The sequence below is a fragment of the Passer montanus genome, unplaced genomic scaffold (assembly GCF_014805655.1).
Source record: "Passer montanus isolate IOZ18808 unplaced genomic scaffold, ASM1480565v1 scaffold18, whole genome shotgun sequence".
Lineage (NCBI taxonomy): Eukaryota > Metazoa > Chordata > Aves > Passeriformes > Passeridae > Passer > Passer montanus.
This window is the reverse complement of record NW_024365381.1, coordinates 10711058-10730327: the sequence shown is the minus strand read 5'-3', so window position 1 is coordinate 10730327 and position 19270 is coordinate 10711058. Positions and strand designations below refer to the sequence as shown.

General features: G+C 38.8%; 1 protein-coding gene across 1 annotated transcript in view; it reads left to right on the top strand.

Moving 5' to 3' along the window:
* STARD9 (StAR related lipid transfer domain containing 9) overlaps window positions 1-19270 on the top strand; it is a 93935-nt gene that overhangs the window by 262 nt on the left and 74403 nt on the right. Inside the window, exons 2-3 of the mRNA XM_039704760.1 lie at window positions 12520-12589; window positions 13842-13958. Coding sequence (XP_039560694.1) covers window positions 12520-12589; window positions 13842-13958 — 187 coding nt within the window. The remainder of the gene's footprint in view (window positions 1-12519; window positions 12590-13841; window positions 13959-19270) is intronic.

Below are 19270 nucleotides of genomic sequence, written 5' to 3'. Positions count from 1 at the left end.
GCTGACTTCCCTCTTCCTGAGCTCCCCGAAACAGGACAATTGTCATGCAGTCTCCAGGAGTCTTCCCTTCCCCTTCTGTGGTTGCTGTTTTTTCCAGCGGGAGGCAGAGCCGGATATTCCCATTGTCGCTCAGCTCCGCTCCCTCCCCGGCTTGCTTGGCTCCAATGGAAATCCCAAAAGTTACATGTTACAGCTGGAAGACAACTCCCACAAACAAGAAGATGCCGTAGCACAATGCTCTGGTGTTATTTGTATATAATACGTGCTTGAAAACTTGCAGACTTTGGAAATTCGGAGCGGAAAAGAAAGAGAAAAAGCGAGCAGCCCAAATGTCAGCGGCTGGTGATGGTACTCGCCCTGTTAAAGAAATGCTGTAGCACTCCAAACAGGACTGGGTTGAAAGCTGGTACAAGCTTTGAGGGCCAGTCTTTTATTTGATGCTGCCTTTCTTTTTGGCATGAGTTCCTCATGTTGCCTTCTGACTGCATAGACTTTTGTGATAAATAACTCTTTCATGCAATAGAGAAAATGATTCTTGAAGTGTTGCCCAGCCAGAAAACTAGCCTAGTCATTTAGCCAGCAGTACACCAGCATATTTTGGAGTCTTTTGTTCTTATTTGGCTATGGATTTTAATTTTATTTTCAAAAAAAGGACAGCAGAGAGTTTTGATTAAAATTTAAAATCCCACCCAAAACAAGCCTGCAAGTATTAATAGAAAAGGGAAATGTGCAAACTAATTTACAGGTTTTCAGCACATTTTGCCAGTCAAGGCTAACTGATTTAAAAAATACTCTGTCCATAATTTTGTTTAAAATCATGCTTGGGTTATATAGCTTTGATTTGTTGTACAGCAGTAAATGGAACAAATTTTAATGGACACTGGCCTATTTTAAGAAGAGTTGCAGCATTAAGCTAAGAGTTGCAGAAGTAAACTAAGTTTAACCTCTTATTGTTTTGTGTTGCTCTAGTTGTGGATATATTATTTGATTTTTATCATTACCTTCCCTCTCACTAGATTCTGCTCAGTGAGGAATGTTGTACCATGCTTGTCTTAATTTTTTTCTGAGGTGGGTTGCTTTAAATAGTGCATAGTAGTGACTATGTCATTATAGCAATAAACAGCACCTGTAACTGCCAGATAAGGTGTGATAAACAGGAAAACCTTTGATGCAGTCAGTGTGGGCCAGCTCTCTGGTGAGGAGGGTAGGATAAGAGAGGTGGGCAGCTTCCTGAACATGGGAGGAATTAATCTGAGGCTGAAACAGAAATGTTTGTATGAAGGTGAGTGTGGAAATTCAGGGTGTAATGCAGGCAGGAGCTGTTAAGTAATTCCATCTACTCAACTGGTGGTGGTGTAACAGATGGGATGGGAAGGGAGGCAGAGACCAGTCTCACGGTGTTTGACCCCAAAGGCAATAGGCCAGTTGCTCCTTCTACTGTGCTGCCTCAGCTGAGGTCAGCAAAAGCATCTCAAGATGGATTTTTATATTTTATAAACGGGAAGAGGAAGTGGTTGTGTATTCTCTGCAAAGGCTCTGGTATGAGAATTTGCTTTCTGGCCTTGAACAAAATTGTTCAAATTTAATGACTTAAGAGGCAAATACCAAATATATGAAGGCTTTGAGTAACCTTGATAGACATGGAAAAAAAATTCTCAGTGGGCTTAAAGGTCTTCTCTCTTCCAGCTTCTTACCCTGTTTCTATCATGTCCTCACACAAACCTCTTGCTGTCTCTGTATACACACTCTGCAATTGCCCTAACGAGGTACCCATATTGCCACAGCTTCTATGATCTTTCAAAGGTTTTAAAAAAGGAGACTTCCCACAATAAAAATTTCAGTTCAATTGGACTGAAGTGCTGTAATTTGTACACTCTCAGTTCCAGCCAAAAACTACTAAACCCAGCTTTTAAAGGTAGCAGAAGTTGGAAAGTTGCAGACAAAGGCTAGAACTCATGGGTCAGTCAGTGCTTTCTAGACTACCATGCAAACATCCTCATTGCTGCTCTTCGTTTGACTTACAATGGCAAACGGACATTGGTTTTGCATCTGAAAAATTACTGAAAATTCAGACATTAAAAAAAATGTTAATGCAGGAGCTGTCAAAATTTTTGTTATTTAGCACAAGGCAAAGAACAGTCTTTTTGTTCTGCTTCTGTATGACACCCATCAGGGTGCATTCTTTGACAGACAACTCCTATGGCCAAATAATCCATCACAGGTATAAAGCAAGAATGGTTACACAAAATGCAGTTTTTCCATTGCCTAAAGTTTAAATGGCCTGTAGCCAGTATTCTTCATAATGCTATCAGTCATTCTGATAGCATTAGTAACAGACTAAATGATTTTTTTTATCATCAAAATATAGCATTGGATGCAAATTCAGTCAAATATTTTTCCCGGAGTAACGTTTTAAAGTCTTTATTACACATTTACTATTCTACATGCCAAGAAAGATTTGTTACTTAGTAGTTACATGGACACATGCTCTGTGTAAATATGTTTCCCCATTAGAATGAAATATGGAAGCCCGAATGGGTACATTGAATTGTCTGTAGCCGTAGGTAATAATCAGGTATTAAATAGGAGCTGGGAATTGATTAAATCCCTTTATGGTTTATTTCCAGATACCTTAATGCTTGGTCTATTGGATGTCAGACTTTTGTAAGGAAAGTGTAATGTTATTTTTGGCTGTCAGTCAGAAGCTGTTGATGGAAACATTTTGAATGCTAGCATGTAACTATGTGAAAGAGGAATGTTGTTCCTCTTTCTTTTCTGATGGCTCTGTGGAGGATGCCAACACTGCAGTCTGCAGTGTGGTGCTATGATAGGAAACCTTACCCTCCAGACTTGGAAATGGTGTGACTGGCTGAGAAAGTATTCAAGTATTTCAGTACTGTGTCCAGGGCTCTCCTTGTGCTTGAGTAACTCTCTTGATACTGTGTTGGGTGTTTGTATGCTGCAGAAACCCCTGTAGTGTTGGACGTGTCCTTTTCTATTTTTAAATAGGACAGCAAAAACAAATGCTAATTTTTATGTGCTGCTAGGTTCAAACATGTTTGTTCTTTTGCTGTGATAACCCATCAAAATTCTAGTACCTACTTGGGGCTGCTGATTGCTCTTATTGAGAATCTCAGCCCTGTCTTATATGGGAATAGAGATGGGGAGTTTGTGCATGGAACCCCTCTGGGAGGGGAGTTGCTGTATTGCACTAAACAGTTTATTTAGTTGTTTTGCACTGGCTTCTGTATTATTGCACTGATGAGTATGTTTGTGGGACACACATGGTTAGGGCAGTGTCGTGTTGGGACCAGGATGGAGCACAGCTGCCTCATGGCTTTCCCTCCCTGATCTGCTGCATCTTGTGCCCTCCATCCAGCTGGTCTCACCTCATTTGTGTGTACCCAGGATTCAATCCTTTATCACAGTGTAGTTTGAGAACCGTCAGAGATAGGAAAGAGGAATTTAAAAAAACCTGTGCTCTATACCACAATTAAGAGTCTCACACATTCCTAGCATACACCAGTGACTAGAAGACATTGCATTTCTTCATGAATTGTGGATTGAGACCTGGGTAAAATAATTCACAGCAAATTTGTTTGGCTCACTTGTAAAGTTGTAGTGTAGTTAGTTAAAAACTTGACACTGGGACATCCAAGTTGCCTTCTGAGGCTTTTTGAAACTTTGAAGTACTTTGCTTCAGGGATTGTACCCTGAAGTTTGGGAGTTACTTGTGCAGGACCGAGCAAAACATAAAATATATTCTGCTGTTGAAAATATAATCTCCCCTTTCCAGCTGCTTCTGTGGCTCAGAAAAGGAGAGCGCTCTTATTTGAGAGTGTTTCCTGGTGTCTTGGTGACTTCATTGGTGAACTTCCCCATCCTCTATGACCCTCACAGGCATGTCACCTGAAAGAGTTGCTACACAGGTTAATAGATCCAAAAGCTGCCCTTTGTCTTTTTTCTGCTTTGCATAGTTTTTGAGCTGTAACCTGAAGCCTCCTGGCCAGTTATGTATTCCCCAGTCCCCTCAGAAGTTCTTGATCTTGTCCTCCACACTCTGGCAAATGAAAGCATCAAAGAAATGTCTGGGTAGTCCCAGGTGGCAAAGCTGAACCACACTTCCAGCTGTGCAGGTGTTTACTATCACAGTCTGAGCTGCAACTGTTGTTTTCCTCATTACTGCTGCTCTGCATGACATATTCCTCTAATTGCCTTCCTGGAATGCAGCAGTTAATGAGGCTTGAGGACGGGATGGGAAGGAGGAGTTAAGTTTGAGGTCCTAAGGGCACAGGTGAGTAAGCCCATGCCTGGGAGGAATTTTAGGGAAGGTTTCTTGTTCAGAGTTTCCAGAAAATGTCTTGGTGTGGGAGGCTGACCTGAGCAGTATGCTGACCATAGCTTCACTGAATACCAGAGACAGGAGCTCAATTCATGGGTGCATCATGATGTGAGTATTTTAAATCCACTTTTATTTAAAAGGAAAGCTATGTAGAAAAATAGAATTAATTTCAGATCATTTTAGAAATGATACAAAGAAAATCACCATTGGTTTTTATTTTGTTAACTAGTCTCTGCTGTGCTGTATCCCCTTTGTTCTTTATAATCCCATTAGAGTAAACAAAGGAAAGATTATTTTGCAAGGAAGATATATTGCTGTTTTATATACTGTGCTATCAGCTGTTTTTCATGTTTGTGTGTAACCACAACACTTAGATACAGCAGTGTGGTTTACCATTGACAAGAGTGATAACTGGTTGTAAATTTTGTAGACAACATTCCTCGAATCTTATGCATAACAGATGTTAAATGCTTTATCAAAATAAAATTAAAGCAACAGCAGGTTGGAGCTTGTTGTTCTCCTTCTTATATATTTTCATATATATTCCTGGTGACTTTGGTGCTGTTGCCCTCTCACATATAGAGAAGTGGCAGACTTTCATCTACTTTTATGAGCTGCAGTAGTTGAGTAAGTGTTCCTCTCTCCCTCTGTTAAACGTGGGTTTTGGAATTGGTACCTGATGGTGGGAGAGAGTTGTCTTCAGCCTCCAAGAGCCTTTTGCTGTTTGAAAATCTCTATGAGCTGCATAGTTTATGCATTGCTCATGATTTCAAACTTCTTTTCCACAGCAGAGCTAGGATTTTTAAAAGAAAAGTTGAGATTTTAATTTTGGTTTTATAAAGAAAGTCCCTCTCCAAACAAATGTATCTTAACATTGTATATCCTCTTAAGGTTGGATTGACATATGTTCCTCCCTCTGTTAAATTAATTATTTTCTTTTACTTAGTCTATTATTTAAATTTTCATGCAAGCTATCATTGAGGTGGCTGCTCTTTTCTCTTAGCCTCTGTACTTGGCATCAGCAGGTGGTTTCCATGAGCCACATCTGTTGTTATAAAGGGTACAGCATCAGCAGCTTTTCCCAGATGTATTTTTCTTGAAGTTGCATGAACCAGATTTTCGGAGTTTGATAAAAAGCAGACTTTCTAGCTTTCTAAAAGATCAGAACTTGCTTATCTCTGCATGACCTTGAGGTGAGATCAGCTGGTCAGAGCATGGTGCTGATACCACTGGGGTTGTAGGTTTGGTCCCTGTATGGGCCATTCATGTAATAGTTAGTTTCAAGGAATGAAAACTGACTTCTGTGTCCATGTTCTGGTGTGCATGGAAAACATGGCATGTGTACAGGATTCCTTTGATGCAAAAGTCTGAATTGTACTACATCATTGCTCAGTAAACAGCTGTGAAATCAAGGGTGGATGAAATTGCACTGACTGGTCTGTAGCTTTGTTTTAAATCCTCCTTATTTCGTGCTTCTTTAAATGCTGGTGGTATAACAGATGAAAAAGAGTTTTTCCTCTTCTCTTCCCTCCTCCCATCCATGTCTCTGCATGAAAAGAAAACATCACTATTCCACAATTCAAAGCATTGCTCTACCAGCAGGAGTATTTCTGACTTGGATTTATCAAGGAAGATGCCTCATGTTTATATCTGCTTCAAATGTTGATATTTTTATTGCTATATAGTATTCGCACAGGAGAATGAGGGAAACCACACAAGAATAATAGTAATCACTAGGACTGGTGATTTTTGACTTTCAGATTTGTTAGGCATTATGAGAGCCAATGAAATCTCCATGCAGCTGGGAGGAGCCTCAAAAAATTACTTGAGCAGCCTGTCTCGTATAGCAGCGTGCTGTCTTGGTGAACTCTGTGTACTTGGCTTCAGTAGAGAGTTTAGAATTATGTATAAACATCTGTTCTGAATTTGGTATGAGGATTGCTGACCAGCTGTGCACTCCCATTTGCTAGACACAATGAAACAATTTTGACCTTAAAGAGAAACATCCAAAGTGGTATTGGGTAATGAGAAGCACTGAAAATGAGTCTTAGATAAATGTACTTGATTATTGATACCTTATTTTTACATTTTAAAAAAATCCTGCATTGGCCAAAGTGAGGATGTTCATACTGTTGTCACCTCAACTTTGATGGGTTACAGCAGCAGGTATAAGGATTTGTGTTAGGCTGGTGTTGTGGAGGGATGCTGTGTTTGGGAATTTATGGTTGGAGGTACCTTGACTTGTCAGTAGAGTGCAGAAGCTCTAATGGCTGAAAGCTTTGACATTTCTATGATTTTTGGTGGAGCAGCATGGTAGTCTCAACAGGTAGGTCCTCAATCCATTTTCCTGGGATAGTGTTCTCTGGAGACTAGCAAAGATGAGAATAAATCCTGCATAGTTTCTTTGGTTTTTTTGTTGGTCAGTCATTCCAGAAGTGAAAAGATGGCAGCTTCTTAAAGACACTTCTGCCAAGGCTGCCAATAAACAAGAGTCAGGGACACTGTACAATGGAAAGAAAAGAGAAAGCTGACTAACTGAAGTTTTCCCCATAAAATCTTTAGACTTATGACCAAGGGAATAGTTGGGCTATACTTTGCTCAGGATTATACATAAGCTGCAGGCATGGTGCTTGCATAGGTGTGCCATCAGATGGCACAAAGTGCCTCCAGGTACAAGCAGTAAGTGTCTGCCTTACTTATAGGCTGTCATAGGTGTGGGTCCCATCCTGGGAAGTGACAGTCTAAGAGCCAGCAGGAGTAACTGCTGGTACACATCCTGCCACAGAAGGCTACTTTTTTTTCTAGAATAGCCTCTGCAAGAGAGGAAGTATTGATATTCTTCACACACTACTTTTGAGAGACTATGTTTCAGTATAGGTTGAGATTGGGTTTGGAGTTAGGGTTTTGAGTGGTTGAGAACTGGCAGGAAAGCATTAAGCGTTATTGCAATGATTACATTGCAGGGTTATTTTTGAAACTTTTTTAAAAAACTATTTAAGACTATTCTTGCACTTGAGTTGTATATATTGGCTTTGGTATGTTTGATTACTTTGGTGAGTACTTTGCTGGCCTGTATTTGTAGAAGCTGTTTTGTTGCACGACGTGTCTACTGCTAATGACTACAGTATTTTTGCTTTATCACAAGTACATGTTCCTAAAACAAGCAGGCAACTTTTAAAAAGTCAGCTTCCTTTGTTCTCCAAGTGCCTGTTATTTGAGAGGGTGGAGGAGAAGTGTGGCAAATTTTAGAATGTATAAAAAAAACCAACTTCCCCCTTTCTTTCCACCCACTGCTTCCTCCAGCTCTGCATACCTCCTTGCACTTCTGTGCTCTCTGTCTGAACTCATCTCACTGAGATTCAGCAAGCTGTGGAAGTGTCCCTCTCCAGGGTCTTCATCCTCCCATGATTCTTTCCCACCCGCTCATTCTTGCAGTGTCTTCGTCCCTGGGGAGGGTTGCATTAGTTTTACATCCTGTCTGCAAAAATGGTTTTTCATAGAAACAGCAAATGATATGAGATTCCCTTTGGGCTGGCCATATTTTCAGGACTGTTGTAGCAGCTTTGTTTCTGCCAGGTCTCCCTTGTAGCTCCCCGTAACAGCCCTGCCACTCTTTTCTGTGCTTATGTCACTGTTGTATTGCTGGATCTGCATTTCTATAAACTTTTTGTGACTGAGAAGATGAAGGTGTTTGTTTCCTGGCACAAGCACCATTAAATGGTGTTTCTACAGCTTCATCTTTGTACAGGTAATTTTTTTTTTCATGGAAAATAATTTAGGAGAGACATTTCCCAAACACAGCATGCATTTGTCAAGAAGTGGGGGAGAGGAGAGGATGGGGAAAAGAAATGTTAGGACCACACTGACTTCTGAGAAGCAGAAGTCAAACACGTTACTAGAGAAGTGTAGTTTGGAGTTGATTTTATTGGTACAAAAAATACAGTTTTCATACTCGTGGAGCAGAGCATCCGTTTCTAAGGATGATATGTTGCCTTATAATTCAAATGCAAGCTGTTGCACAGGTGTGCAAGACTATACTGACAAACCCAGGTTTTGCTGAGAGACCTTTTGTAGTGTTTGCAATTTGGAGTTAAGGTCAAAATATCTAGAACAGCTGTGAGTCTGTTTTTCCTCCTGGGCTTTCTTTCTCCAAGTTCTCTGTTTTGTACCTATATGAAGCACGATATAAATGGTTTACAGAGAGTTCAAATGCACAGTCTGAGGGCTGGCAGCTACCTCAGGCAAGACTGCTTGCTTTGTGCTCCCTGCTCTCTGTCTGCAATCTGCAGCAGAAGGGAAGGGTCTCCATTCCCACCACCACCTGTTCCTGCCCTGTCTCTTGCTTTGTCTCAGCAGCTTGTGTGACTGCTGGGCTCGGTGCTCTGGAAGGGCTTGAGAGCCCTGGGACACCTTGATTATTTATTTTGGTATGGAGGTTGTTTTCTTGATCACAGCTGATCTGAGTCATTGCATGGGTGTGTGATTGCTAGAAAGTAGAAACACATGTGGGAGGCTGGAGCAGCAAAGAGAAATTGCATCTTTCAGCAACAGTCTGGAGTTAAGATAAAAATCTGGGTGCTGTGAATATGCACCCCGAGCTAAGCGAGATTTTAGTTCTGTCCCTGTTTTCTGGTGGCTTTCTTGTTTTGTGAGACTCAAACAAAGGTATTTGATTGCTGAATTAACCTTTATGGCTGCATAACTGCTGATACCCTCTGGGAAAAGGTGGCAATTTCATTTTGTGTTATTTGTATTGTACTGGGTTTATGTTTACTTTACTATAAGTAGGTATGTAAATATGAATATACATTTTTTATATCAGTATATTTTTATTTCTCTTTTCATGTCTCAAAGATTTTATGTTTGGAATGTCTTCTTTATCTTTAATCTTTAGCGATGACTGTAGCCTGTGAGAGCATCAGTCTATAAGAAATCACAAAGTCACTTTTTCATAGGGTTATGTGTAACACATGTGGACTGAGGGTAGTGAGTTTCATGTAACTATTATAACTTGGGTTGAGACCGCTGTTATTGAGGTTGCCTTACTTTTGCAACTAGAACACCCTGGCATTTAAAATGATTATAAGCTTTTCCAGATTTTACCCATTTGAGCACAAATACTCTATTCATTAATGCCTGTTTCAGACTAGGTTGCTTAAAATTATTTTTAAACTTCACCCAGAATAGTTTAGCTGCTGTGGGAGATAAGGTTATGGGGGAATTATGTTCTAAAACATACAAAAGCTACTTAGGGAGACCTTTTATTTGAATTCCCCAACTGATTTTAAAATTTGAAATCTGATGTGATTCCTATCTCAATCTACCCATTTCTGCCCAAGTTCTAAATCATTAAAACTCTTTAGCATGCTCAGTGAAGACTTATAATAGTATAGCAGGTAAACATTTTAAGGGATCTGTTTTCTCTCAGCTTGAATTCTCTAGTGTTTACCAAATAATGCTTGCATCATCCCCTTAAGTAAAAAATCTCATTGTTTGAGCATTGCTTTAATAAGTTGAGCTCAGTGTTGTGCAAGTCACAGTTGAAGCCCAGGAATGGGGCCTGAGAACAAGGTCTTCTCTCTGATTTATCCTCAGTAATCGGTTTGCTGGCCTCAGCATGTGTCCAGGAAGAAACACTGGTTTACTTGTGGAGTGTACAAGTAAACTTGGGTTAGGCACTGGAAGAACTGACACAAAGAGTAGGATTATGTATCTCTGGAGCAGAGACATCAGCCTATGACTTGCTACAATGCAGCAGGAGAAGGGACACAAGACAAGCAGAGCAGTTGAAGACTGCCCTGGCCAAGATGGACATGATGCCAGTGAGAACACACAGCAGATACCTGTAGGGAATGATATGTGTGCATACGAGAAGGATAGGAACTTGGTGAACTATTTAGTTTGGCAAGAATGGAACATTAAGAACTGAAAATGAAGGATGCTCATGGGATTGGGAAGCAGGATAGGGCCAATATCATACTTGAGTAGGTGAAGGAAAGAGTATGTGTAACCGAAGCAAGTTCTCTCCTAAACAATCCCTCTGGTTTTCTATGTCTGCTGCTGCTCTTAATTATTGTGAAATTCTTTCAAAATTTCCCATTGCCTCTTAAATCAGATCTGCTGTACAGGGTAATTGTCAGCTTTGTACATTAGGTCACCTGGCAGAGGATATGTATATGGATATAACAAAGTCCCCTAAGTAACTTAGATTGGAAAGCATTTGCTTGTCAGAACATCTATAAAGTTACACATGCCCAGGTTAAATGCATCAGTTGCCCATTTCTAGCTTAGGTATTCAGCCTGTATCCTTAGGCACTGTTCCTTGTTCATTTGGTCTTTAGGAAGCCTTATGAGACCTAGGTTCTGTGCTCAGCTCTACATAATGCAGCATTTGGTACCCAGATGTACATAATGTTTCCCTTTCTCTTGGGATCTGACTTGGGGCTCTGGTGACTGATGTGTTGAACAGCTGAACACTCACAGCTTAACCAAAATCTCTGGGAGCTGTCCTTGTATCTTCTATGTGAAGAGTCACCTGTAATACTACAGGAAATACTAAGTTCAGTCTGTCTCAAGGAGGGTACCTCAAAAATCAGTGATGTGAAACAAGAGACTTTAAGGTAAAGCATTATTTTTATCTGCAAAATGGGAACAGCTGTGCTCAGAAATGTGCTTAAAACCACTTTATGCTTGGTAAGCTCAATTGCTACAGTGACTGTCTTCATGGAAGCTTTAAGTGTCCTAAGGCATTGTTTTGAATCTTGTTTTGTAACAGAAAGTGTGGGGTAAAAGCTGAGAAGTGGAGAGACCCAAAGGCAGGGGATGATGTGCTTTTGGCCACCTGGAAGTCGGAGCCCTCAGTGAAGGCAGATTGTAATTGGTGGGGGACTAAATATTTTGCACACATATAAAGGAATCTGTTAAAGGTCTAGGGCCAGGAATGAGCAGCTGTCAGCTGGGTTTCAATTTTCTAACTCTTGTTTCATCTGACCTCATTTTTAACTGACCTCATGATAGTAATCCAGCTGATTATCAGGAGATATGTATACATCTAACCCCAAATGACAGTGGTCCTTCACCTTGCTTTTAATAAAATTTGACAAAACTGCACTAAGGACAAACTTGTTTTTATTTCTAAACCAATTTCTTACAGCTTTGTAAAGATAATAGACTTCATCAAAATTTTATCAGAAAGTTGCAGCTTACAAGATTTGTCAGTATCAGATCACAAAGAAAAAATATAGAGGAAGTATAAAACATCTTTGTCTTGTTCTTATCTTCTCAGTACCAAAGTTGGAGAAATAGGATACTGACCTCTTCTTCCTCTGTTCTATCCTATTATGTATTAAAAAATCCATTATAATTATTGAGAGGGATAAATAAGAGCATCCTTATCTTCAGGCAGCTATCCTGCTGTCAGCCCAGAAATAAGGAGAATTTGCTTTGAGGGTTTTCTGGGGTTTTTTTTGTTTGTTTGTTTTTGGGGTGTGTTTTGTTTGTTGGGTTGTTTTTGTTTTTTTTTTCTTCCGCATAATTTTCTCATTATTTTCTAACATGACTCATTTTGGACGTGGACATTATCTGTAGTAGCCAGTCATAGCTGATTCCAGTGACAGATTTAGATAGTCCATACGAGTGTATGGCCTTTTGCACTTGAGGAACAATCCTGTTCATTTCACTTCAGGACACTTTTTTTGGTTTTATTGTTCATTTGGCACTTTTTTCCCCTAAAGAGTACTTTTTTGAAGACTGCAACAAACACTTTGGATTATGTGCAAAAAATCTGACAACTCTTGTGGCTCACAAGTCTGCGACATGGATCCCTACCCCACAAAGCACAGCCAGTTTGCCAGTGCTCCCCTCTACTTGTAAAAGCAATAACTCTTAAATAGAAATAAAATCCCAACAGTGTATTTAGGAAAAACACTTGAAATCTCTTTAATCACCACAGTCTTGAGGTTTTTTTAGCCCCTTGCTTTTGAGATACCTGAATGCAGATCTGCAAATGCTATTTTATGTCAGAGAGTCTTATCTGTGTATATCTGAAGTTTCTGTTTTATACTTCTGATTTGCAGCTTGCTAAAGTAAACATGAATTTCTGAAGTTTAGAAATTTGACATGCAACTTTCTGTTTCTTTATATTCTAAATGGATTGTTAAAATGTGTTCTGTTTCCAGAGAGAGAGCAGAAGGAGGAAGAGTGATTGTAGAAGTTGATGACAAAGTGGCAAAAGTCAGAAATATAAAGGTAAGCTTTTTGTTGTGTCCTCTTTCCCATATAAGAATCCTGATATCCTGATAATTTTCTGTTTTCTTGGCCATCGGATCATTCTAATAGAAATATTAAGAGAGAAGTTTAAAGTGGCACAGCTCTAGAATTATTGCAATGAAACTGTGGGGAAGGATTGGTTTGGTTGGGGGTTAGTGTGTTTTTTTGGAGGAGGAAATGAGAAGGCACATAACAACTAACTGTCTTGTCTGTATCAAAGCTTCTGCAATCCTGTTGTGTGCCATCATTCAAAGCTGTTAAATTGTTTAGGAATTTTTGCATATCTTGCTGTTACTAACATCTGGATAATTTCTTTCCCTGTATCTCTCCTCCTTTCATATTTCTCCTCAGAGTGCAACTGATTTGCATGAAATAGAGCAAATTGTGTGAAGCTGCACTTCAGGCCTTGGTAAAAGACCAAGAGCTATAAGAATAAACTGAGTGTAGCCATCATCTTGCTTGAGAGCTCTGGAGCCTGCATGCTTTTTTTTCTGCTTAAGTTAATGTGAATGTTGAGGTTATAACAAAGTTATCAATTAGATCAAAATTACATGTATATGGTGTTAATTCTGTATCATGTTTTGACTTGTTACTCTCCTCCTTTGAGTGTTCCTAAGCTCATCTGTTTAATTACCAATCACTTGGGAAAGATTATATGGAAAGATTTATACAATTCCTTTAATTCCAGTAATTGTTGACTGTTGTGCTAAAGAGGCTTCTCTGTTGTTGTTAGTAGCCCATAAAGGTTAAGTTTGGATTGTGCAGTCCCAGTGACAGAAGCATTAGCTTGCAACCATGACAAAGCAAACTGGAGAAGAGATCTGCCTATTTAATTATGCAGTGGGAAAATTGTTTTCTTCTTATCACTTGGAGCCTCATTTCTGTCTCTGTGAAACAGAAGAATTTCAGAGAAATATCAGAATGTTTATAAAGCTTTCCTGCCAATACACAGAATTTATGGAGATAGCTGAATTATGTCTCTTGTATGTGTCTTGGGGAACCTTAGCTGTAGTAAATGAACCTTTTAGTAAAAATGCTCTAGCAGGTTTGCCGTGGATATCTCCACCTCACTCCAAGCACCAAAGAAAATTGAATAAAGAGGTTTAACTCTTTGCCATTCCTTTTCCACCAGACAGATCCTAGCTAAACTTCCCATTACCTTGGAAAATGGGTTTTTTTGGGTCAGCTTCAGAGTGACATGGCCTTTCTGTCTTTTTGCTTTCACTGTCAGGTTGACAGTAGACTTGATAGCAGTTGGGACTCGAGAGAAAAAACTGTGGCCTTCAGCTTTGACTACTGCTACTGGTCAGTTGATCCTGAAGATCCAAAGTATGCATCTCAGGAAATGGTGAGTGATGCTTCATATCCACATTCCCATCCCATTTTGTCCTCCACAACCACGACTTCAGGAAGACATTGAGATGTAGATAACATGAGAGATCTCCTTTTCTATTCTGCCCCCATCTTTTTCTTATTTTGTTGGTAATGCCACAGCACTCAGTCCTTCTGTCTGAAACAGGTGCAGTAGGAATGCAATACCCTTGTTTGTCAACCAATGCACACTTTGCTTAGGTATTTTACATTTGGCAGTGATCACTGATGGTGACAGTTGAGGACTCTAGCTTAGAAATGAGAATTTTTCAGGAACAGGTGTCATGATCTAGAGGGAGAAAGCTCTGAAAGAAAGCGTGTGGAGGGGATTCTTCTAAGAGAATCAACAATGAAGTGATCACATTTTTAATGATAGAAAATTTTACTTGCACCATATTGTTCAGAGATATTTTCCTTGATACCATCAGAAATCTCTTGTAACTAGTGAAGACTCCTGTCTTCAGAACCAAGCCTTGGTTAATTGATAAAAAAGAAGATTGAAGAATTTGTTATTTAAATATGATATTACAACTCTGTTAATAAACAAGGAATTATTAAATCTGCAAATAAATACAGTGCACAGCAAAGCTATCCAACTATGTCATTATATAAGCAAACATATTTTGACATTAAAATCAGGTTTTACTGCTGTTTTGTCTTCCAAATTATATAAATATCATTTCTCTCTGTTGTCAGTACAACTGCTCCTGAAATTTTGACCTGTATAATTGTGTTTTTCACAGAAATTATCATTTAAGACTGAGTTAATCCTGTAAAATTTGTATTTCTGGTAGTGATGAGCACAGGACTGTTTTTACCTTTGGGAGTCAATATTTGAAAAACTGTCACATTTGGAAATTACCTCAACCTTAGGTGAAATTCTTGACTGTGCTTTATTTCCTTCCTGGTACACTAGTGTGGAAGATGCTTTGTGAGTTTGGGAAGTGTATTTAGTGTTTAAAAAAGAAAACACTCCTCCTGAAGTTCTTAGCACTAGCTGAACTTCTATTTTAGGGATTACAAAAACCAAATCTTTAAATGTTGATCTGGTTGGGTTCCCCTCAGCCCCACTTACATTTTCTTATTTGTTTTGATTTTTTGTTCATTGTGAGTTTGTCACATAATACAAGTAGAAGTTTACTTCTTAAAACTGTTGACAATATAGTTGGCATTCTAGCTGGAATGATTTAGCAGATGAAATGCTGATAAATCCCGCCTGCCAAGACAGTTTTAGCTCTGGTCTGTGAGAGAAATTATCAGAACTGCCAAATGGAAAATACAAATATTGGCTACAAATGTAATTTTTTGTTCTTGTTGTTATTAAATACAAGTGTGACTGAAGAAGAATGCAAAATGCAATATAAACAGTGCAGCTTCCTTCCTGGGGTTCAGTAGCTGTTTCAGACTCTGTGGAGAACTCTGTATTATTGTGGAATACAGTTTTATCTGATAAAAACTGTGGGGAATACCTGAACTCCTGGGCCATAGAAAACTGAGAAATGGACAGTAGTTTCTTTACTTGTGTCTGATGCTGACTGAAAGAACATCCAGGGCTGCTCTGTGAAAATGTTGGGTTACTGAGCCTTAGACAGATGTCTTGCATGAGATAAGAAATGTCAAAAGATGGACTGGTGTTTTGAAAGGCCTGGAGCCATGAGGAAATTTCTTGGGCTTTTTGCCTGTGTTTGTGATTGTAGAACCAGTAAAATGTACTTCAAAAGTCCTTGAGAAGAGGCTTCTGGAATACTGCAATCTTACCATGCTTTTGGGCATTTTTCTGCCCTCTTACACTGCATGAACGAATTAATTGTACTAATGTCGTGTTTGGAATCATTGCTTCAGTGCTGAGCTGACAACAACGATGCTATCAGCAGCCAAAGGAGGCTCAGTACCACTGTCATCCTGTAAAAGCTTTCTTTCATGAGCTGACCTTGGATTACTTTTCCCTTGAAGATGTCTTGCCAACTGTTATCATATGTGATTGGTGTATTGGTTGAGGATGAAAAGTAGATAAAAGTATCTGTCTTGAGATTTGTGTTTGTAGAGAGCTGTCTTTTAGTAAGCTGTCTAATTTTTTCCCCCCTGTAGATGGATGTATAAAAAAATCAATCCTAGCAGTTTCTTCAGTTAAGAACTCTGTGACAGTGTAACAATAGTGTGAGGGCTGCAAAATGTAGTGCTTTAAGCAGGATTTTAAATATACAACTCTACTTCTCTGAATACTTCTTACAGTTTCTTCTAGATGTTAACATTGTACACTTCAGGTTCCTGTCTCCTGCATTTCAGAGATGTGTACACACAATACATTTTGTTCCCTATATACTTTGATCAAAGGCACTTGTAAGAGGCTTAAGCCACAAGTATGTAAGTACTTTCAAATGTTTGGAAGATGAGTTTGGATTATTGTTCTGTTAATAAAGACTGTTCTTTCTCTGCCACCTGTACTTGTATTTTCCAAAAGGGGACATGTTGTCCATCTTGTATGTTTTCCCCATATATTCACGTTAGTTTTTTTTCTTTTTAAGTAGTAAAAGGTTTTTTTTATTTTAATTTGGGAAAAACAGACCTTGCAATACAGTAAACTGAGCAGGAACTGGACCAATGTAGTAAAATCTCTAATGTTCATGTGACAGATTATATGCTTTTACTTGTTTAATAACACTGAAAATGCTGTTAAACAAAACAACCAAACAAAAACAACAACAAAAAAACCAGACTCACAAAAAAGTGTTATATTTGAGGTAATGTTCCTTTTCCTGCCATTTTTGAGACAAAGTGTAGATTTCCTCGGTCACAGATTGATGCAGAATTAGTTCAGTCTCACAAAGGGAAAATGCTGATTGTCTGCACCTGGGCTTTACCACTTGCAAACAATGAAGTAGTTTCGTCGTGTCTCCCCACGTCTTTGTACTAAGGGTTTTTTGGGAAGTGATTTTGATTTGGTACAAAATCTTCTTTAGTAAAGGGGGGCATTTTGTGTGATTATTGCTTCCTTCCCCCTTCCTTCCTCCCCAGATGTCTTCAGGAACCTGTGTGTTCTTCAGGATTGTTTCCCAAGGTCAGTGTTGGAAATCAATCACTCTTTGGCCATTATACAATGGGACTATCCTTTCCTAGAGATTCATGACATATTTTCATTTTGCCGTAAAAATACTGTGTGATGTTGTTATTTTTGTGCTATTTAGGGTTATAATTTTTATTCTTACAGGTAGACTCAGGCTTGCTGATTCTTTCTGCTGGTTGAATGTGATAGTTATTATATAAGTGCTGTGAGACATTTATAGTTGTGTCAGAAACAAACATCTAAGTTTAGACTTACTCAAGTTTTTGTCTGGCATAGAACAGTGTGTTTCAATCTTTTGAGCTTCCCTTGTAGAACCTAAAATAGGTCTTAGTGAAAGTTTCCCCAAATCTGTTTTAGCTCCACTAAACAGAGGAGAACATTAAAAAATGTTGTGAAACTTACATAACTGCTCATTTAAATCCTACTGATGAAAAAATGTATTTTAGTTTGGGGAAAAAAATGCTTCAGCAAGCACTGTTAAGCAAAAGCATAAGGGTATTTTGCAGAAGAGCAAGAAACACAAGGACACATGCAAGCATTAAGTATTCTTGTAGCTGCAGTCCTCAGCTTCCCTGCAGCCACGCTTCCCATCCGGGTATTGTGCGCGCTCAGTGCCGTGGTGGGCAGACTGACCCACAGGATGTGCCAGCAGGTATTTACACAGAGAGCTGGTGTGGGCAATCTGCTCCTTTTGATAACAGCAGTGTGTTCCATGACTAATAGGCTTTGAATGGTAGATGTAATGAAATCCAGAAAAGTGGTTAAGTTCCCAACCAGCGCTGACTTCAGTGGGGTTCAAAACTCTTAACTGGGTTTTCTTGAAACGCTTTCTGCAGCTTAGTTTTTGTACCTTAGTGCAATAGTTTAATGGAGATGATAGTGTTTACAAGGGAAATAATAATTTAGACTTTAGAATTTTTTCCTCAGGCTTCCTAAAGAATTAAATAAATTATATTCATACTGGTCAAATAATTTTACACTTCTGGGCTTGACCTGATAAGTGTGTTATTTTGGTTTGACACAGTATATTAAGTTTATGCTGGTGTGAATATTCCCTCAGTGTCTTTCTGAATATTATAATTCTCAGTAATACTGTGGCTCTCAATGGCCCTTCTAAGATATATCAATTAAATCCCTTGACCAAAAAGGCTGTAGCCAAACAAAAAGATAACTGTCTTTGAGGTAAATCTAAGAAACATAAGAGTACACAGAGGTTAAATAGCTGAGTGATTACGTACTCTTGCATATTTTTCCCTGAAGGAATACATTGTCTTTTTTGAAGAGAAGAATCTGCCTATCAAATAAAAAAATGTTGTTTTCAAGATTTTGTTATGGATTTCCCTGTATTTAGGGGTTGCTTTGTGATGTGTCGCATGTGAGGTGTATTACTTTAATAAATCAGGATGGTTTTACAGTAAGAAAGCAGTAAGAGTACAAAACCAAATCTTATTGAAAATCTAGTTACTGCTTGTAACTTCTTGACCTTCTCACCCTACCCCTTCCTATGCTTCAACGCTGGTTTACTAATGTAAGTGAAAGAATAACTATGATCCTTTTTTTGGTGCGCTTCCCCTGTGCATTTGAACCACTGAGAATTTTACAAGATTGTTCTAAATCAAGACATGTTCATTTAAAGGTTGTTTAGAAATAAACTTTATATAGCAAGTAACACAGGCTCTCTTTGCCTGTCTCTCCATTCCACAGGTGTATCTAGGAAGAGCTCCTTTCTCTTCAAACATGTTATCTGATTATTTCTGTCTTTTTTAAAAAAAAAAAATTAATTGGAAAAATTATTCTTTGTTCTGAAGGCAGAAATGGGAATTACTGATGGCTCATGTAATAGAATATGTATGAGCCCTGTGAAGAGTTTTTTCATTTCTTATTTGTTTAAAAAGTATCCTAAGTGCTTTCCATCATGTCTAGCTTCGCAGCATAGCTGGGTTTTATACTATTTCCACCTACAAAAAGTAGTTGTGGAAAGAGGTTGACAGGCTTTTTGTTAGTTGCTTGTCAGAGCATAACTAAAAAGTGAATAAAGAAACAGATGTTTAGGATGCAAGATTTCCAATATGGCACTAGGGTTTTTGGCTTTTTTTTCCCCAAGGGATTTGTTTACTTGTTTTACATGTTGGACTGCAAAAGCTTAGAAAAGTTACACAACAGTATTGTTCAGAAGGAAAATATTGCAACATACTTTCCATCTCTTCACCAAACTAAGTCACTGT